The 19,743-nt window shown below is 52.4% G+C and overlaps 1 protein-coding gene across 1 annotated transcript in view; it reads left to right on the top strand.

The window, feature by feature from the left end:
• Positions 1 to 19,691, top strand: part of HERC1 (HECT and RLD domain containing E3 ubiquitin protein ligase family member 1) — a 50,311-nt gene extending 30,620 nt beyond the window's left edge. Inside the window, exons 43-77 of the mRNA XM_015811015.1 lie at positions 576 to 796; positions 1,849 to 2,117; positions 3,007 to 3,059; positions 3,153 to 3,353; positions 3,963 to 4,137; positions 4,279 to 4,549; positions 5,287 to 5,500; positions 5,637 to 5,842; positions 6,248 to 6,375; positions 6,771 to 6,898; positions 8,088 to 8,288; positions 8,473 to 8,603; positions 8,830 to 9,029; positions 9,680 to 9,794; positions 10,171 to 10,317; positions 10,575 to 10,676; positions 10,843 to 11,016; positions 11,360 to 11,653; positions 12,051 to 12,116; positions 12,191 to 12,316; positions 12,536 to 12,674; positions 13,139 to 13,320; positions 13,487 to 13,642; positions 13,831 to 13,953; positions 14,350 to 14,452; positions 14,586 to 14,755; positions 14,878 to 15,016; positions 15,405 to 15,574; positions 16,219 to 16,388; positions 16,473 to 16,638; positions 17,252 to 17,328; positions 17,756 to 18,008; positions 18,289 to 18,441; positions 18,708 to 19,013; positions 19,482 to 19,691. Coding sequence (XP_015666501.1) covers positions 576 to 796; positions 1,849 to 2,117; positions 3,007 to 3,059; positions 3,153 to 3,353; positions 3,963 to 4,137; positions 4,279 to 4,549; positions 5,287 to 5,500; positions 5,637 to 5,842; positions 6,248 to 6,375; positions 6,771 to 6,898; positions 8,088 to 8,288; positions 8,473 to 8,603; positions 8,830 to 9,029; positions 9,680 to 9,794; positions 10,171 to 10,317; positions 10,575 to 10,676; positions 10,843 to 11,016; positions 11,360 to 11,653; positions 12,051 to 12,116; positions 12,191 to 12,316; positions 12,536 to 12,674; positions 13,139 to 13,320; positions 13,487 to 13,642; positions 13,831 to 13,953; positions 14,350 to 14,452; positions 14,586 to 14,755; positions 14,878 to 15,016; positions 15,405 to 15,574; positions 16,219 to 16,388; positions 16,473 to 16,638; positions 17,252 to 17,328; positions 17,756 to 18,008; positions 18,289 to 18,441; positions 18,708 to 19,013; positions 19,482 to 19,667 — 5,915 coding nt within the window. The 3' untranslated portion in view covers positions 19,668 to 19,691. The remainder of the gene's footprint in view (positions 1 to 575; positions 797 to 1,848; positions 2,118 to 3,006; positions 3,060 to 3,152; positions 3,354 to 3,962; positions 4,138 to 4,278; positions 4,550 to 5,286; positions 5,501 to 5,636; positions 5,843 to 6,247; positions 6,376 to 6,770; positions 6,899 to 8,087; positions 8,289 to 8,472; positions 8,604 to 8,829; positions 9,030 to 9,679; positions 9,795 to 10,170; positions 10,318 to 10,574; positions 10,677 to 10,842; positions 11,017 to 11,359; positions 11,654 to 12,050; positions 12,117 to 12,190; positions 12,317 to 12,535; positions 12,675 to 13,138; positions 13,321 to 13,486; positions 13,643 to 13,830; positions 13,954 to 14,349; positions 14,453 to 14,585; positions 14,756 to 14,877; positions 15,017 to 15,404; positions 15,575 to 16,218; positions 16,389 to 16,472; positions 16,639 to 17,251; positions 17,329 to 17,755; positions 18,009 to 18,288; positions 18,442 to 18,707; positions 19,014 to 19,481) is intronic.
• Positions 19,692 to 19,743: the final 52 nt, after the last annotated feature.

Here is a 19,743-nt window from a genome sequence, read left to right as displayed (position 1 = left end):
TTTTAATTGGAAACACAGCTTGTAATATTTGGTTTTAATTCGGCTTTTATCGGGGTTTATTTTCTGTATTTTTGTATTTTTGTATTTTGTAATTTTTTTGTATTTTGTGTATATTATTTGTTTTTAATATGCTGTGAACCGCCCTGAGTCCTATGGGAGAAGGGCGGTATACAAATTAAAATAATAAATAAATAAATAAGAAACAGACGCCCTGCAGACTTAAAGCTAGCTATTATTTGCTAGAACAGCTCTAGTAACAGAATCTTGCAAGGGTGAATGTGCTGCCTCTTTTATCTTCCTGAGAAATGGGGGGGGGGTGTTTAGGGCCCCCTTTTTCTGATCACTGCCTTGGTAGCGGCTGTCCTTCGAGGGCGTGCTCTTCATTCACTACCCAAAGGCCTTGCTTAGGCTTGGCAAAAAGACCAGGAGAGCAGGGGATGATGGGCTCCCTCTTGCCCCTGGGTGGATAGGACTCCATTCCTGCAGTCCAAGTGCTCTTTCGCCCTTGTGACACACACCCACACACTGCTTTTGACTCACCCAGTAAACTCTGTGATTTTCTTCTCTGGTTTAAGCGGGATTGTACCGCTCTGTACAGGCCCACCGGAATCAGAGTCGGCGGGAAGGGATCTCCTTGCCACAAGATCCTGGCGCGCTCTACGACTTCAACCTGGACGAGGAGCTGGAGCTGGAGCTGGACGAGGAGGCCATGGAAGCCATGTTTGGACCAGACCTTGCCGGGGAAAATGACATTCTGGGAATGTGGATCCCAGAGGTATTGGACTGGCCGACCTGGGTGTGTGTGATGGCAGCTGGGGCTGCTTTGCTTCCTTCTTGCTCTTTAGAATGTGACTTAACTCTGTGCCTCGCTAAGCCGTCTCGCAGTTGTGGCTAAAATGTGGGAAACCAGCAGGGGTTCTTCTCTCTGTGACTGCGGCTGCTTTCCAGTTGCCAACTCTCTTTTCTCCAGGAAGTAACAATTCAGAGTCTGTTCTTTCCTTCAAAAGCATCTTTAGAAATAGGTGTAACTCCACATTTTAGTGATCAGAAAAAATACCCAATGTTTTTCTTCTGATTTAAATTTAAAAAATAGCTGAAACAAAGATGGAACTACACGGAAATGCTGCTTGCGTTTAAAACTGGAGTTAAACTCAAACAGTTCATCCTGTTGCTCAACGCTGTCACCTCCTTCAGCTCAAGGATCCACCAAAGCTCAGAATCCTGGGCTCTTCAGAGCTGATTTGCTCATGACTCAGAAGGAGAACGAGGGGTTGCTTGTTAATGCTCCAGAGCAAACTCTTCACAAAGAGGACAGTCTAGAAATAGATCTTAGTTCTGCCTGATAGGAAGGCAATTAACTTGTACATAATTAGTGTGACTTTTTTGGAATGTATACAACCTCTTCTTCCTAAGGGCTTCCGATAAAAAAGAAAATTCTTGAAACTGAACTTGTAGAAATTACTCACGTGAGATTGCATAATGTATTAAATTGCACGTGGAGGAGGGGTCTCCCTGTGCACTTGGGGGACTCTTCCACTGAGTAGCACACCTAGTGAGGGCACCAATATTGATGCTGTTGATTTGTCTTGTTTTTTTGCACATTGTCTTTCTCTTGTCTGCCTCTGGCAGCCCCCGTTGTCATTGGGTCTGAGGACTATAGGATCTGGGGGGGGGGGCAAGCTCTTTGGAGGGAGGGGGGAGGTTGAAGAAAGCAGCGATGCTGCCTGCGCCTCTGGCACTAAGCTGGAGCAGAAAAAATCAGCTTGCCTTAATGTGAGTGTGGGAAAAATAGAAATAGGAGATTGTTCCTAGTACACGAAACAATAATGGCATAATTATGTTGTGCAGCATGTTTGTGAATCTGAAGACAGGGAAGAAGTGGTAGTGTGTGAGTTGTGCGAAGCCAGCGTGGTCAGCTTCAATCAACACATGAAGAGGAACCACCCCGGCTGTGGGCGCAGTGCAAACCGCCAAGGCTACCGCAGCAACGGCTCCTACGTGGACGGATGGTTTGGTGGCGAGTGTGGGAGTGGGAACCCTTACTACCTGCTGTGCGGCAGCTGCCGGGAGAAGCACCTGGCCCTGAAGAGCAAGTCCAAGGCCTCTGCCTCAGAAAGGTATCCGGAAGGGTGTGGGGCAGCCGGGGGACTCTCCCCTCTACCCCCCCACTCCCGCCAGCCTCTCCATGGGCTCCTGGGTGGGACTTCCTGGCCTCTGGTAGGGAGTGGGGCTGAGAGTTTTGCCCCCTTTCCCGTGGGGAATGTTAAACCTTGTGACGTGTCTGGGCTGTCCGAGGCCTCTCCTGCCCCTTTCCTGTGTGGCCATTGGGAAGTTGCACTGCCCTCGGGCTCAAAGTTCAGCAGCAGAATCCGGAAGCCCTTTGGGGCAGCCGAGAGAGGGCTGGATGAGCAAAGGCTAAGTAGGTGGCAGTTTTGTGTAAAGAGATTTTAAATCTTTGCACCAGAGATTTAAATCTGAAGAATCTTTTGTCAGCTTCCCTTTCTATTGTGAGAGAAGAACATTTCAAGCTTTCTGTTGCCCTTTCAGTCAGCATAGCCCACTGAAAAGGAAGCACGTGTTCAAAATTTTAGTCCATCCCCTGACAGACACTGTGTAATGCCTTGTAGCCTCTTGGTGGGGACATGCAGAGTTGAGATACAGAGTTGGGTTCCCAGAATAGGCTCAGTTCTAGCAACTCCTAGTATGTTTTTTCCACAAGAAACAAAGTTAGCCTAATCATTAACTGGAACTTTAACATCAGTGACCCTGCTAGAACCCTTGCGGAGCTTCCGATGTTGAATCGTGTGGTGCAGCTTCTTAATCCACCGTGTTCCTCCTGCCGGCCCTGCAGAACAAGTTGATTAAGCTGCCAAAAGAAGGAGGTCTCTGTTTAATTGTTCCTTCCTATTAAAGTTAGCAACTGGAAAACAGCTAATTCTTTACGACCGGCTTCAAGGGAGATGGGGCCTTTGAAGGTTCCCTTGATTCTTTCTCTCTTTGGTGCAGGTACAAAGGCCAGGCCCCTGATCTCATAGGCAAGCAAGAGAGCGTCTACGAAGGTACTTCTTGCAGCCTTTCGAGCGACACAAGTGTCAACTTCGGGCCTCCATGAAAAGGTAACACCTAACCGCAGTTTGCTTGCCTCATGCTAGAAGACTGGGATATGCTGGATGTTGACGAGGATGAAAAGCTGACTGGCGAAGAGGAGTTTGAGCTGCTGGCTGGGCCTCTGGGCTTGAATGACCGGCGCATCGTGCCCGAACCTGTCCAGTTCCCAGACAGTGACCCCCTGGGAGCCTCTGTGGCCATGGTCACAGCCATCAACAGCATGGAGGAAACGCTGATGCAGATAGGTAAACCAGGGGGAAGATTGCTGGCCCCTGAAGCCCCGGGCCATTTTCTTGCGTGCCCAGCGCTGAGATCCCGTCTCTTTGGGGCCAGCAAGCAGAGCTGGTGGTTGTGGGAATGGAGACCTCCTGGAAAGCTGTAAAGGGCGCCCAGCCGTGCCTTTTTTCTTGAAGATAAAAGCGCGAGAAGGATTGGAAGATCAGGGAAGCCCGGGGATTGGGACATGCGCCGAAACAGAGGCTTTTAATGTGGGTAGAGTGTACAGTTCCCTGGAAAGAATAACAGAAAGGTCACAGGTGAGCAGAGGGCAAGGGTAGCCCTCTGGATTGGATCCAGACCCTGTCTTATCCCACGCCCAGCTGCTGCTGCTAGGAATGGAGCCCAGGAACTAAGGATTCAGGGAGTGAAATCCAGGGCAGCCACACAAACATTGTGCCACAGAATGGGGGCAGGGAGGTCAGACAGCGGTGCAGCAAGAGAGGCATTGAGGACCCCTCGCACCACCTGGGGCTTTTGCCCTCTCTTTCCTTGTAAGCTGGCCTCGGGGCCTGCAAGGCAGCAGTCGGATTCCTTCCTCCGCTGACCTTGCCTTTCCTTCCTCTTCCTCTTTACAGGTTGCCAAGGCTCTGTGGAGAAAAGCTCTTCGGGCAGGATTACCCTGGGAGAGCAGGCGGCTGCTTTGGTGAATCCCCACGACCGCGTCACGGCCTTGAGGCGGGTGACAGCAGCAGCCCAGGTGCTCCTGGCCCGGACGATGGTCATGAGAGCCCTCTCGCTGCTGTCGGTCAGGTGAGGAGGTTCTGCTGGGCTGGGGAGAAGCAGACTGGCCGGGGGGCCACAGGGGGGCCGAAGAGGCTTTGCCTGGCCTTTCCAAACCAGGCCAAGGACAGCGGCTTCCCTCTGACCCTTCCTCTTCTCCCCCCTCTACAGTGGGTCCAGCTGCAGCCTGGCAGCAGGGCTGGAGTCCCTGGGCTTGACGGACATCCGCACCTTAGTCCGCCTGATGTGCCTGGCCGCAGCAGGGAGGGCTGGCCTCTCCACGGGCCCCTGCTCTGGGCTGGGCCCTTCTGAGAGGCCGAGAGGCGTCCAGAGCCAAATGGCCAAGCCCATCTCCTGCCTGGCCTACCTGAGCACGGCAGTCGGCTGCTTGGCCTCCAACAGCCCCAGTGCTGCAGCGCTGCTGGTCCAGCTGTGCACTCAGGTGAGGGGGGGGTGTTTCCACTGCGGTCTCTTCTTTCTGTTCAGGAGGAACTCGGATTTAAGGTCTAAAGAAGCCGCAAGTCTTCTGGCTGGGCAGACTGGGGGGGGGGGGAGCCCCTTGGCCCAGGCAGGCGCAGGTCTTTCGTGTTGATGCGTGCTGATTGCGGTTAGAGAGTGGGCAATTGAGGAAACTGGAGGTTGTTTCTGAAATGAAAATGGAAGGAGCAGCTAGAGGCTTAAGTAACCTTTCTCTGCCCTAGATATGGAGCCATTAGGTAACAATCTACTGAACTGAACCTGGTCTGCAAAAACAAAAATAGTTTCAAACAATTACCTATTGCTTAATACAGGAATATAGTTTGTTTTTCTTAGGATTATTTTAATCTGGATAAGTTTATTTGAATCATCGGATTCCATTATGTCTTTAATCTCTAAAATCTATTATACCTGATGGTTGGAATTATGACAACTATGAGCTATCTGAAACATTTTCAGTCTCTTTGAAAGCAACCTACTTCTCTGTATATTACTTTTTCCTGTTTTAGTCTTCTAAAATTCTATTATTCATAATAAGAGCAGACCTATATTTGGTTTAAATGTAATGTTGAATCTGCTGTAACGGGCAATGTTTTAAAGGTTCCTGTATCTTGTTGGAAAACTCAGTATTCTCAATATAGAGAATTAGCATGTCTGTTTAACAAAGGCCATATTAATTGTTGCTTTAATTCCTTGTTTTAGAACTTGATTTCAGCAGCTACTGGCGTCAATTTAACGACAGTGGACGATCCCATGCAACGAAAATTCTTGCCAAGTTTTCTGCGAGGAATAGCCGAAGAGAACAAACTGGTCACCTCCCCTAACTTTGTTGTAACCCAGGCCCTGGTGGCCTTGCTGGCCGACAAGGGGGCCAAACTGAGGCCAAGCTACGACAAAGCAGAAATGGAAAAGAAAGGTAGTTGTTTTGGGAGGGTGATGTGGCACAGCCATGATCTTCTGCTCCCTCACCTGGGTGTAGTCTCACCGTTTCATCTAAGCAGGGGTGTGTGCCCAGTTGAGTGCCCACCTTTGCTCTGGTCCTTCTGCCGCAGGGCCCCTGGAGCTGGCCAACGCCCTGGCGGCTTGCTGCCTCTCCTCCCGGCTGTCCTCGCAGCACAGACAGTGGGCGGCTCAGCAGCTGGTGCGGACCCTCGCCGCTCATGACCGAGACAGCCAGGGCAGCCCGCAGACTCTGGCAGACGTGGGAGGGGACCTGCGCAAGTGCTCCTCCATCAAGCTGGAGGCTCATCAGAACAGGGTAACCCTCCACCGCATCTCTGCCTGGCAGCAGAAACGGGACATTGCGCCTCCCCAGGGGCCCATCTCGGCGAACACCCAGGCAGCCTTCTGCAGCTGGGGGGAGGGTGGAGGGGGGGCTTAGCCACTTCTGTAATTCCCAGCCAGGGTGATATTAAGCCCTGAATTTGGTTCTGGTGCACACACCTGGCAAGCATGGATATGATGGAGTCCAACGGGAATGGGGGAAGACTGAAATATGAATAAGATCTCAGATTTCATTCAGCTGAATTTTAAATCGGGTGTCCTGGCCAGATTTTACCCTGGGCTCCAGCAGCAGCTGAAGAGGAAGATTTGATAATTAAGCACACAACCCTTTGATTTTGGAGCACGGCACAAACGCTTCCCCCGCCTTTTCTTGAAACAGGTCATGACTTGCATTTGGTGCAACAAGAAGGGTCTTCTCGCCACCAGTGGCAGCGATGGGACCATCCGAGTGTGGAACGTCACCAAGAAGCAGTACTCGCTGCAACAGACCTGTGTCTTCAGCAAACTGTAAGTGGCTGGCGGGAGCTTCTGTTAGGTTGACAGAAAGGGACGACTTTCTGGGCGAATTCAGAGCCAAAAGGACTCTGCGGGGTCAGAGCAAAGGCTCTCTCAGATGCCCTGACTGGGGCCAGCAGGCAAGTCGACTTTACGAAAGGAGGCCCTTTTGGTGCAGGTGATAGAAGAGACGTGTGAATGAAACTCTTCTGGGGATGAGCTTTGGGTTCTTCCTCTCTGCTTGCCAGTGAGGCACAGAGAACATGCTGCACGAAAGGTTTGGCCTCCGTGGGATCGGAACAGCTCAAGGGATGGTGGGATGTTTTTTATTGCTTGGGCTGTAGAGGTTAATGAAAAACTGGTGAGTCTTGTTTCTTGCTGGATGCTGTTTCTGTATTGTCTTGCAGAGAAGGAGATGCAGAAGAAAATTTGGGATCTCCCAGTGACCCTGGTTCCTCCCTTGCCTGCTGGAGTATTAGTGGCAAGTACCTGGCAGGAGCCCTGGAGAAGATGGTGAACATATGGCAGGTCAATGGTATGAACCACCTCGGGCTGAACATCAGTCATTTTTAGTGAGACGAAACTAGGCAGACTTAACTTGATGAGTGTTTTATTTTTTAAAATGAAATAATCTAGCCCCGTGGTGGTGAACCTATGGCACACATGCCACAGGTGGCACGCAGAGCCCTCTGTGTGGGCACACATGCCGTCGCCCCAATCCTAGGCCTTCAGCTGGGTTTTATAAAACCTTTTCACTTTAGGCCTCCGCCGCCGTGTGCAAAAAAAAAAAAAGGTTCAATCAATCAATTTCAACTTCTCGCGGGAAACAAAAAGGTCTCACAAAGTTGGAATTGATTGAACTTTTTAATTCCCACTCAGTCTGCCCGTTACCACCGCAGCCATGCCCACCCAATGGGCCACACCCACCCGGCACCTGACAATACATAAGTGGCTTTTGGGTTGCAGTTTGGGTACTCAGCCTCTAAAAGGTTCACCATCACTGGCCTAGCCTTTGTCCTGGCCAATAATAATCAGGTATTCAATTTCCACAATGCTTTTTTTTTTGTTTTATTTTTTTAAGCCTGTTTTGCTGGATGTGAACATAACTGGTTTTCTAAAGACCATTTACACCCGTCCTTCATAAGAAGGACACTTCCGTCAGGAGCCTCCAATCTTGACCACTTTAAGACTTCCAGAATTCCCCAGCCAGCTTTGCTTTAAGCATTATCGCTTTTATTATGTGCAGTTGTTGAATTCATTAGGAGATGGAATGAGGGAAACCTGCTCATTGGAGAGCCTGTGTGGCCGAGGTTCCTGCTGGAAGTCCACTTGGCATCTTCAGAGCTTCTGGACAGCAGCTGATTCTCCAGGAACTGCTGACAGGGAAACCGGGGGAGGGGGGCGGGGGGGAGGTGAGATGGAAGACAGAAACTCGAGTCTCTCTTCTGTCCCATCACCTGCGATGTGGCCCTTCCTTTTTCATGGAGGGATCTGTTTTGTCAAGCACTGGCTCTCCTTTCTGGCTCTTCGGCTCCTTCTCTTCTGCTGGTTGTTATTAATGGGCCGACCCATCTGGTCGTGGTGGGTTTCACTGACAGCACCCTAAACTCAGGCCGCCTGGAGTGTTCGCAAAGCCTGGCTGGCAAATGCACCGTAGAAGTGACGGGGGCCTCTTGGAGCCACTGCCTTGGGGTGAGGAGAGCATCTATCTGTGTTGTTCCTAGGAGGAAAGGGTCTCCTGGACATCCAGCCCCACTGGGTCTCTGCCCTGGCCTGGCCTGAAGACAATCCCTCCGCAGCCTGGACAGGAGATGAGCCGGAGTTCCTGCTGGTGGGGCGGATGGACGGCTCCCTGGGGCTGATTGAGGTTCTGGATGTTTCCACCATGCACAGGATTGAACTGGAACATTGCTACAGGAAGGACGGTAGGCACCTGCTGGGTCCCAAAGGCTGAATGTCTTTGGGCTGAGAAGTGGGGAGGGACATTTTGACCCAAGAGGAAGAAGAGAACGCTTGAGCTGATGTCATTTTTCTAGTGTTTTTGTGTATTTCCTTTCTGCCCTGTTAAAGATTTGGGTAACTTAGCCATCTTTTTCTTCTGGTCTTTAGTGTCGGTGACCTGCCTTGCCTGGTTCAGTGAGGAGAGCCCTTTTGCTGTTGGCTACGTGGATGGGAAGCTATTGATCGGCCCGAGAGAAGCACGGGAGAACGGAGGGATTGTTTTGGTGGATGCACACAAGGTACAGCAGAGCCTGCTTGCTTTGGCCCGGCTGAATCGTCTGCACTCCAGGAAGGGGTGAAAGGAGAGACTGCCTTAGTTCCTTAGTGGGCAGGTTTTTGTACGTCCTTGTGCCAGTGTCCCAACTCAGGAGTGAGCTTTGTGTCTTGTGCTCAAAGGGAAATTAAGGAGCTTCTCTCTCTCAAGATGCCCGAATGCCCATTCTTTGTGCTCCTTGCCTTCTCCAGGACACCATTGTCAGCATGAAGTGGGACCCCACTGGGAAGATTCTCATGACCTGTGCCAAGGAAGACTCGGTCAAGCTCTGGGGCTCCTCGGGAAGCTGCTGGCGACACTTGTACACCCTTTCCCACCAGGCTGGGGTGAACGCTGTTGTCTGGTGCAGCCTCCTGGGGAAAGGCCCCAAACTGCAGCTGCTGCTGGCTACGTGAGTTGGTAGATTTGCTGCCTCTCTTTGCATCTGCCTGGTACGGAAAGAAATTCTGGGGAGTTTGACAGGTTTCTAAAATTTTTTGCATTTACCTATTTTCCAAACGGCATTTGGCTAACTTGGAAGAGAATTAATTCCGTACGAGTAGTCCTCAGCTTACGATCGTTCATTTAAAGATGGTTCAAAGGCAGGACGTTCTTGAAAAAAGTGACCTATGACCCATCCTCAAAGTTACAACCGTCGCACTACCCCTGCCATCACATGATCACAATTTGGGCGCTTGGCAACCAATTTGCATTTGCAATGGTTGCAGCATCTCCTGGTTGTGTGATTGCAATTGTTGGATTTTGTATTTTTAGATTTTTTTGCTATCTATAAAAAAATTAGGCTCACCTTTTCTGACTCCAGGGTTCCTAGGTCTACAGTTTTTTGCCTTTCCACTCTCTCCCTCCTGATCTCCTGGCTTCCGTCGGCTGCCATCTGTGCAGAGAGGGAAAATACTAAGAGGGAGTTAGAGTTCCCAAGACCAAAAGCCACCACCCGCTCGGCGTTTGCAGCCCTCGGGATCCTGCATGACGTGCAAGCACCACCACTGGGTGTGGAACTGTTGTTCCTCAATGCAGCTTCTCCTCTTCGCTTTTCTTTAGCGGCTGCCAGAACGGCTTGGTTTGTGTTTGGACAGTTCCCCAAGACGAGCTGGTCTTCCTGCAGTCGAGCCTGAGCTGCTCTGAAGAGTGGTGGGACGAAGAAATTGGTGGGAAGGTGAGGACCACGCGTTGGTGCTCTCTCTCGGGAGGAACCAGCGCAGAGCAGAAAGCGGCCTCTGGTCTGGGAAGGCAGAGATAAGCTGAGACATTCGAGGCAGCTTTTGAAATAAATAAATCATTGGGTTGGTTCCGCCTCTGTGCTCAGAGGGTCTTACGTAGCTTTCCTCTGTTGCATTAAGACATTACTCATAGCATCCCCTGCTTGGGAGGGATGATGGAAACTAATCCTTTGCAGAGATCGCCCGTGTAAAGAAAGCTGGCTTATGCACATTAGCTGGGCAAATGGCCATTCTTTCACATATTTGGGGTAATTTGCATTTCAGTTCTTTAGTATGAAAAAGTCTGAGATTCTTCTTGCCCTTCCTTTCCAGGATGCAGGCAGAAAAGTAGCAGAAACCAAGTGCGTTTATCAGCTAAAAGGACACATCACACCTGTGCGGACTTTGACTTTCAGTTCTGACGGACTGACCTTGGTCTCTGGGGGACTCGGGGGTCTTATCAATATCTGGTCTCTACGGGTAAGCGGTGTTTCCAAAAGCCAAAGCCAGTTTTCAGTTATCCCTTCAGGGGTTAAAAGTAACACAAGGTTGCAGGCTGAAGTTTAGCAAAGAGTTTTACAGGTAGACAATTCATTGATTGATTAGTACATAGAAACTTGGTTCTGGAGTTGGGCAGATCCTAAATCAAATACATTGTTGTTGTTGATATCTTTTTTTGCCATACGTACACAAATATCTGTGTTTATGTAATTCTTTTTCTGATTCTTCCTTTTTAGGATGGGTCTGTCCTGCAGAGTGTGGTGATCAGTTCTGGAGCTATTCAGACCGTGGTTTGGATCCCTGAGGTTGGAGTTGCTGCTTGTTCTAGTAGATCAAAGGTATCGTTCATTTCTCTATGAGCAAAGCTCCCTCGCGATGGAGCCCCAGTCTAGCCGGTGGGATCTCTCTCTGGCTCTGGGCTCACCTGCCTTTATGCCACACATTAGATTATTATGGTTGCCATGGTATTTCGAAAGGTGTGAGAGTCTTCTTCTCTCTTGATAGGATGTCCTGGTGGTGAATTGCACTTCGGAATGGGTCTCTTCCAACCACGTCTTGGCAACATGTAGGAGTGCTTTGAAACAACAGGGCATTTTTGGCTTAAACACGGCCCCATGTATGAGGGCTTTCTTGGAACGGCTGCCCATAATGCTGCAAGAACAGTACACTTATGAAAAGGTAGGAAGACCTGAACGGGGAGCTTGTGCGTGAAGTGTGCAGAGACCATTTCAGAAATATTGAACTTGGTCTCAACCTGGGGTTCCGTTGACTTCTCCAGTGTTTCCAGACTAGGTCAGAGGATTGTGCTAGATTAGGTTGCTTAGACATTCATTTTTTAACAACATTTTACACAGCTCTTTGCTGTCACAATTTCCTTTTGAAAAAGCACTTGACACCAAATTTGTTACTCTGTCCCAGAGTAACTCTAGTTCTGTTGTGCTGATGGGAGCTAATTCTCTTGGCCATCCCGATAAAGTGAAGGTTAGAAGGGGGTAACCCTTCCTCTTTCTCTCACTCTTAGCCCTACGTGGTTTGTGGAGACCAGCTTGTTCACAGCCCCTACATGCAGTGCTTAGCTTCGCTTGCCGTGGGGCTGCGTCTGGATCAGCTCTTGTGCAGCCCACCCGTCCCTCCGCATCACCAGGGCTGCCTCCCGGACCCCTCGGCCTGGAATCCCACCGAGTGGGCCTGGCTGGAGTGCTTCTCCACTACTGTCAAGGCTGCAGAAGCGCTGGCCAAGGGGGACACCTTCCCAGAGTCCTTCGCTGTCCCAGACCTGGAGCCGGTGCCAGAGGAAGAACTGGCCCTCCTCATGGTAACCATCCCTGCGCGTGGCAACACAGCCTGATCTGTCTAAATGCTTTTGAAAGAGCTCTGTGCGCTGCTTAGATGTGCCGACTGGAGATGTTGGTTCTGCGGCGGCTTTTCTGTTGTCGAATGTGGGGATGGTCTGTCCGTAGTAAAAGAGACAGTGCCGTCTCTTGCAGCTCTAGGAAAAGCGGGGGAGGGGTGCTCCAGATTTTGCAGGTGCAGGTTCTTGCCTTGCCTTGCCTGAAACTACAGGTTGAGGTGTCATAATTGCATAAGTTGCTCTGGACAGAATCAGGGCGTCCTTTCAAGTAAGCAGGCATAGAATGGATCGAGATACGTGAGAGACCTGGAGTGGCACAGCTCCTGGCTTTGCCGTAAGGCAAGAACTGCGTATTTTGCAGGACAACGGAAAATGGATCAATGGCCTGGATGAGCAGATTATGTCCTGGGCAACCTCGCGCCCGGAGGTCAGTGCCACGGGTGGTGGGTTGGGAAGAGCTCAAAAGAGGCCCCCCTTCTAAAAACCTCTGCTTTCCCTTAGGATTGGCACCTTGGGGGGAAATGTGACGTGTGCCTCTGGGGAGCCGGAAGGCATGGGCAGCTGGCAGAGGCCGGAAGGAACGTCCTGGTGCCCGTCACGGCACCCTCCTTCTCACAAGCACAACAGGTGAACCGCCAGGAGTCTTCAGACCTGACCCAATAATCTCATCCTCTGCACAGTGCTGGGGGGCCTCCTGGGGAGAGCAGAGCAGGGTCAGAACGGGAGGACCGATGCCCGCAGACCGGATGTTCGTCAGGGGAGCCTGTGCAGAGAGTCCAGTTCTGCAGAAAGAGGCAGATTTTTGCTACCTTAAGAAATGAGGTTTTTTTCTTTTAATTACACCAGGTCATTTGTGGCCAAAACTGTACATTTGTGATTCAAGCGAATGGCACGGTTTTGGCGTGTGGAGAAGGGAGCTACGGTCGGCTGGGACAAGGAAATTCCGATGATCTTCACGTGCTGACCGTCATTTCAGCTTTGCAGGGTATGTTGTGTATTTCGGCACTGAAGATTTGGTCAGTGTCACATATTCAACCAGGTGACCTTGTTATATTTATTCATGATCGGCTCCATTCCCAAAACTGGACTCTGGATTATTTCCAGAGCCCAGAGCAGGGCAGCCCAAGATAGAGTCTAACATGGCACAATTGGGAACGGTCCGGAAATAAGTTCTCGGGGTCCCTCCTAGGCTCCCCAGCAGAGCCTGTGGCAGACCATCCCCTGAAAGGCAGGGCCTGGCAAAGGTTTGTATTCACCACAGCCCTTGCCAGAGGGCAGCGGATGGCCTCCAGCTGGAGAGGAACCCAGAAGGTGCCCCACACAGCCTCAGGATTTCCAGGGGACGTCTAGATCAGTGGGAAGAATCGGGGAGTGTGTTCGGGCCTTTGGGAGGGGGCGTTGGACAGAAGGAACTATTAATGTTGTATTTGTTCTTCCACTTGTGTGAAGGTTTTGTTGTCACCCAGCTGGTGACATCTTGTGGTTCTGATGGACATTCCATGGCTTTGACCGAGAGTGGGGAAGTTTTCAGCTGGGGAGACGGAGATTATGGCAAACTGGGACACGGAAACAGCGACCGGCAACGCCGACCAAGGCAGATAGAGGCTTTGCAAGGAGAAGAAGTGGTCCAGGTATGGCGAAGGGGTCCAAGACTGGATCCCTCATCTCAATGTTTTTTGCAAGAATTGGGGGATCTTGGCTCTGAATTCAGGCCAGGTGGTTAAAAGTTCAAAATTGTAGCTGGCTTGAAAGAACTCCAAAAAGCCCGACTTGGTCAGTTGATGCTGTTTTTTCTAGATGTCCTGTGGCTTTAAGCATTCAGCTGTGGTGACTGCAGATGGCAAACTGCTTACCTTTGGGAACGGCGACTACGGACGGCTGGGATTAGGGAACACATCCAACAAGAAGCTTCCCGAGAGGGTGACGGCGCTTGAGGGGTACCAGATTGGAGAGGTTTGACTTTCAGACTAAAATTGCTCCCTCTCTTCTTTAGAAACATAGTAGGACAAGCTGGACGTGCCTTCCATTCATGTCTGCCTGGAGAGTTTTAGCCCCCAGCTGGCAAACGAGTCCTTCTGCAGAATTCTGGCTCTGGAATTTGAGACCCTTAAACTGAAGTGTTAACTCTCTTTTAATGTTAGGTGGCCTGTGGACTAAACCACACCATAGTTGTATCTACCGACGGTTCCATGGTTTGGGCTTTTGGTGACGGAGACTACGGAAAGCTCGGCCTGGGAAATTCAACTGCAAAGTCCTCACCACAGGCGAGTCCCTGCAGCACCACCTCCCACCCCCCTCAGGAATGGATTTCCCTGAGAGAGGCTATTCCCGGGATAAAACACTAGGGCGGGGTCAAAAGTCTCCTCAGTCTCCCTCCCTCCTAGCTTTCATGAGAGCTGAAAGGAGGGTTAGTTTGGGGAGGGGTGGTTCTATTGCAGCATCCCTGAATTGTTCATCATGGAAATAACACGGAGTCTCTGCGAATGTTTTCTATTATCCATGTGCAAATCACTCTGCGTCCCAAGCACAGTGTGGCCTCCTGATTAGAAATAAAAATTAAAAACAAATCTTAATGGCTTTGAACGTGATATCTCTGATAATACCCATTCTTGTTCCATCTTTTTTTAAAAAATGTTTCCCTTTTTCTGTCTTTCTCACAGAAAGTAGATATTCTTTGTGGAATAGGAATCAAAAAAGTTGCCTGTGGCACCCAGTTTTCAGTGGCTTTGACAAAGGACGGACACATCTACACTTTTGGGCAAGGTAAGTCCAGCTGAACAGTCCTCGGCACTCAGCCTCTGGATGCTGGAGGAGATCTTGCGAGGACGGGCCGGAGCCGGCCCCCAATCCCCGCAAGGCCTGCCTGTGGCACCATCAAGGCTCTCCTTTGTTCCAGACCGGCTGATCGGCCTGCCGGAAGGACGAGCCCGAAACCACAACCGGCCCCAGCAAGTTCCGGCCCTTTCGGGGGTTTTCATTGAGGACGTTGCTGTCGGAGCAGAGCACACGCTGGCTCTCTCCTCCGCCGGAGACGTGTATGCCTGGGGCAGCAATTCAGAAGGGCAGGTATGCACAGGAGACGGCGGCATTCGTCCGCTAAACAGGCGAAGGGGCACACAGAAATGGATGGTTGAACGGCCTCCCGCTGAGGCCATTCGGCGGCTGAGTGTTTTGTTTTCTGAATCTAGCTTGGCTTGGGCCACACCAACCACATCCGGGAGCCCACCCTGATCACGTTTCTGCAAGGGAAAAATATCCGACAGATCTCAGCAGGACGATGTCACAGCGCTGCATGGACCGCCCCGCCCGTTCCCCCTCGAGCGCCAGGTACAAGGGCCAGTGGAGGGGCTGTGCTCTTTTGCCCCCAGCCATCTCTCTCTGCCAGGACACACGCTGGGCGAGCTTTACTACCCTTGCCCCTTGAGAAGGAAGGGACTGCGACTTTCTTGTGGTTAGGGGGTCCATAACAGCCACCCCTTCTCCAAAATGGATCCTATATAAGTTCACATTTGCTTTTCAGCAGCCTTCTCTCCCCTGCCCCCAGGTGGGCACCTTCCCCTCCCCCAAGAGTAGAGACTTTTCAGGTGGAGAGGGGGGCTCTGACTGGAGGATCTTGCCTCCCCCCAGCGATGGACCTTATGACAGCCGTTCTGAGAGACCAGAGCAGGGGTGGCCTGTGGGTGGGGTTGGGGGCTGACCACCTGTCTCTCTGCAGGGGTGTCGGTGCCTTTGCAGCTGGGCTTGCCGGACACCATTCCGCCTCAGTACGGGGCCTTGAAGGAAGTGAGCATCCACACCGTCCGGGCCAGGCTCCGGCTGCTCTACCACTTCTCTGACCTCATGTACTCCTCGTGGAGGTTGCTGAATCTGAGTCCCAACAACCAGGTGAAGCCGCTGCCTCTGCTGCGAAGTTAAATCTCTGCCTACACACACACACACACACACACACACACACACACACACATGTCCCAATGCACAGATGCCTCCCAGGAAACCTCGCTCAGACCTTTGACAGCCTCACTGATACAGTTGGCCTTTCCACGAGGCAAGATGGTGGCACAGCATCCGATGCTGCCAGCTTTGGGGGCTCCCCTGCGCAAGGAGTCGCCCTCTGAGCTGTGCCAAGGGCGCCTCAAGCGTCTGCATTGCCAGGGAGCACATTGCCCCTGCAGACGTGCTGGCCCAGCGATGTGGCTGAGAAAGGGAGGGTGGGCACCGGTCCTCAGCCATCTGGAAGGCCCAGGCCCAGACCCGGATGGGGAACGGGGGCTTTGGGGGGGCCAGTGAGGGGGGTGAGGAAGGTCAGTCTGGCCAGGCCACGGACTGCTTGGCCTGTGAGGGGAGAAAAAGGGTTGCTTCCCTTTGCTTTCCAAAGAAGTGGAAAGTGGCCCTGCTCCTCTTCTGCCCCCAGCAAGGGGTGAGGCTAACCTTTGAACCCAGTCTTGTGCTGGTGGCCCTTTCCAGAGCTCCCCTTTGCCCTCCGAGCAACTCCGCCTTGGGTAAAGCTTTCGGCCTCCCTCTTGTTACAGAACAGCACATCCCACTATAATGCCGGCACGTGGGGGATCGTCCAAGGGCAGCTGAGGCCGCTGCTAGCGCCCCGAGTCTACACGCTGCCCATGGTCCGCTCCATTGGGAAGACAATGGTTCAGGGGAAGAACTACGGCCCCCAGATCACGGTCAAGAGGATATCCACCAGGTCAGCCTTTTGGGCCCAGGCAGCTGGCTGCAAGCGGGGCAGTGCACTGCCTGGGCAGCTGATCTCACCGTCCTCTCCTCCAAGGGGTCGGAAGTGCAAGCCCATCCTGGTGCAGATCGCACGGCAAGTGGTGAAGCTGAATGCCTCCGATCTTCGGCTGCCCTCTCGGGCCTGGAAGGTGAAGCTGGTTGGGGAAGGCGCTGACGACGCCGGGGGCGTCTTTGACGACACCATCACGGAGATGTGCCAGGTACTGCAGGATTCCAGGAGGCTGGATGGCATCGCTTCCCTTTCAGTTGCCCCTCCGATTGCTGGGGTACACCTGGCCCCTGAAAAGGGAATGAGGACAAGACTAGATAGCAGGCACTTTCCTCCTCCTCCTCCTCCTCCTCCTCCTCCTCCTCCTAGGAGGCCAAAATGGAGGTGACGGGCCACACCTTTGCTCTCACTGATTAAAATTCTGGAGTAGGATATAGATATAGCATGATAAGCATTTTATTATGGGTCTAGACCAGAGTGATGCCAACGGCCGGTACTTCTGAAGCTGCTCCCCAGGGCTTCCTCCACACTAACGGGGCTGTTCATCCAGAGCAGTCCAGCATCTGGGCAGCCTGCAGTCAGCAATGCCAGCTTAGAGAAAGAAAACATTTGCTAATGTTTTAGTAGCTTTTACAGTCATATGCCAGGTTCCTAAATGTAGGTTGGTTGTTGGGAATTCATGGTTAGGGAGACGGGAAAGAGCGCGAGTTCCAGAGTGCTGCTCTCAGAGAGGAACAGATGCAGCTGCCCTCTTGCTGTTAGTGGACTTGCTTTTCAGAGCCATTTAATAATTCAAAAAACCTTTTTTCCCCTTAATTCATAAGGAACTTGAAACTGGAATTGTAGACTTGCTGATTCCTTCCCCAAATGCAACAGCTGAAGTTGGCTACAACAGGGATCGGTAAGTTTACCGGTTCCCTTCTGTGCCAATGAGGACTTCTGACCAATTCCAGACAAGAGGGAGATTTTGTAAACCTATTTTGGAGTTTGTCTCTCTGGAAGGTGGGCCAGGAGTGGACAGACCCCTGTGGCCTGGTTGGTCCAGCGCCATTTGCCAGAAGCCCCTGGTGACCCCATCCCCTCCCTCGCCCTCTCTTCCTGCCTGCTGGCTCCATAGGGGGAAAAGGGGCCCAGCCGTTGGGCCCAGACTCGGGCAGCCCATCTGTCTCCTGGCTCTTCCTTGGGGGGTTTGCAGTCGGTGCTCTCCGTGCAACGGAAGCTTCTGCCTGGCCATAGAACTTGGGGATCCTCCCACTGTCCCTGGGGAGTTGGGGATCTTGTCTCTGGGGGTGCTTGTGGGCCAATGGCGGTCTCTTGTGTCTTGCCAGGCTTCTCTTGAACCCCTCGGCCTGCCTGGATGAGCACCTGGTGCAGTTTAAGTTCCTGGGCATCCTGGTGGGTGTGGCCATCCGCACCAAGAAGCCCCTGGACCTCCACCTGGCCCCCATGGTCTGGAAGCAGCTCTGCTGCATCCCACTCATGTTGGAGGACTTGGAGGAGGTGGACCTCCTCTGCGTGCAAACCCTGAACGGCATTCTTCACATTGAAGACAGCGGCATCACCCAGGAGAACTTCCACGAGGTGAGGGAGCCGCCGGCAGCCGCACCAAGGTCCCCACGCTGATGGCCGCTGCCAGGCCCAGCATCGGTTTCCTGACAGAGGTGGTCTGGAGCTCTTCCCAGTTGAACCTTTTGGGAGAGTGTGAAGGGGGAGGGTCACCAGAAGGGGCTTTTCCTAGGAGTTGGGGGCTGAAGGGGCCTGTTAACGGGAAAGGCAGCGCCAAGCAGTGCAGGGACAAAGAAGCAAAACTGCCACTTTGCAAAGTGCAACCAAAAAACCAACTTGATTTCTTTCCTGTTAGATGATTCCTTTAGATTCCTTTATTGGCCAGAGTGCCGATGGCAAAATGGTGCCCATCATCCCTGGTGGGAACAGCATCCCCCTCACCTTCTCAAACCGGAAGGAATACGTGGAAAGAGCCATCGAGTACCGGCTGCATGAAATGGATCGCCAGGTAACGGTCCGGTATAGTCGGTTAATCTGGTGAAGCTCAGAAGTGTCTCTGCTTTGTTTGGGGGGCCTCACTTGGAGCAACGAAAATGAGGGTTCGTTTTACCCTCGTGTTCCATTTCAGCGTACTGGAAAGAACATGGTTTATAGGCTCCACCCCCAAGATGGAAATATTAATCCTGATTTCCAGTTTGTCCCTGCCTGCCTTCCTCCTGCCCGTTTGGGCTTTAGAGGGTCTTCCCCGCCGCTGAGCTTCTGCTCACCTTGCAGGTGGCCGCTGTGCGGGAAGGGATGTCCTGGATCGTGCCGGTGCCTCTGCTGTCCCTGCTGACGGCCAAGCAGCTGGAGCAGATGGTCTGCGGCATGCCCGAGATCTCTGTGGACGTCCTGAGGAAGGTGGTGCGCTACCGTGAGGTGGACGAGCAGCACCAGCTGGTCCAGTGGTTCTGGCACACGCTGGAAGAGTTCTCCAATGAGGAGCGTGTCCTTTTCATGAGGTTTGTGTCCGGAAGGTCTCGCCTGCCTGCGAACACGGCGGATATTTCTCAGCGGTTCCAAATCATGAAGGTCGATAGGGTAAGTTGGCACTTCTCCCCCTCCCGGTTGCTCCCCTGCCTGATCAGAGAGACGCCGAGGGGTCCATTGCCGCCCCGGCAGCCGAAAGGAGGATGGCCTGTAGTCCCCCCACTGAGCCTGAAGGGCCACTTGCTGGGCAGCTGAGCAGGCCCCGAGACTCTCTGGCTCTGCAGCCAAGGCCACACCTGGGCGGGAGAGGAGAGGGAGCCCTGCAAGTGGAGCAGGTGGGGCCCAGCCAGGGGGCTATAGCAAAATTGCAACGACCGGGGGCAGTGAATGCTGGATTCTCAAAGAGAAAGGCTGAGCCAATTTGTTAAACTGGGGACCCTGAGCTTAGCCAAGGGCCCACCAACATTCCCCCACCCGCTTTGTGAGGTCCAGGAGGTTTGGGGAGGCCCCCCTGTTGATGAGTGGGGTTCCCCACCCCATCTGGCCTAACCTGCCCCCCTCCTGCTTTCTTCCGGACAGCCTTACGACAGCTTGCCTACCTCACAGACCTGCTTCTTTCAACTGCGCCTCCCACCCTACTCCAGTCAGCTTGTCATGGCGGAGCGTCTGCGCTATGCAATCAACAATTGCAGGTCGATCGATATGGACAATTATATGCTGTCCCGAAACGTGGACAATGCCGAGGGCTCCGACACGGACTATTAACTGTGGACAAAAATCCTCCCTCTCCCTCCCTCCCTCCCTCCCAGAATGCCCACGCCGGATTTCAGTGCTGACATGG

Source organism: Protobothrops mucrosquamatus, unplaced genomic scaffold (assembly GCF_001527695.2).
Source record: "Protobothrops mucrosquamatus isolate PMUCROS unplaced genomic scaffold, P.Mucros_1.0 scaffold27, whole genome shotgun sequence".
Lineage (NCBI taxonomy): Eukaryota > Metazoa > Chordata > Lepidosauria > Squamata > Viperidae > Protobothrops > Protobothrops mucrosquamatus.
The sequence above is the reverse complement of the archived record's forward strand: the minus strand, read 5'-3'. Positions and strand labels throughout refer to the sequence as shown.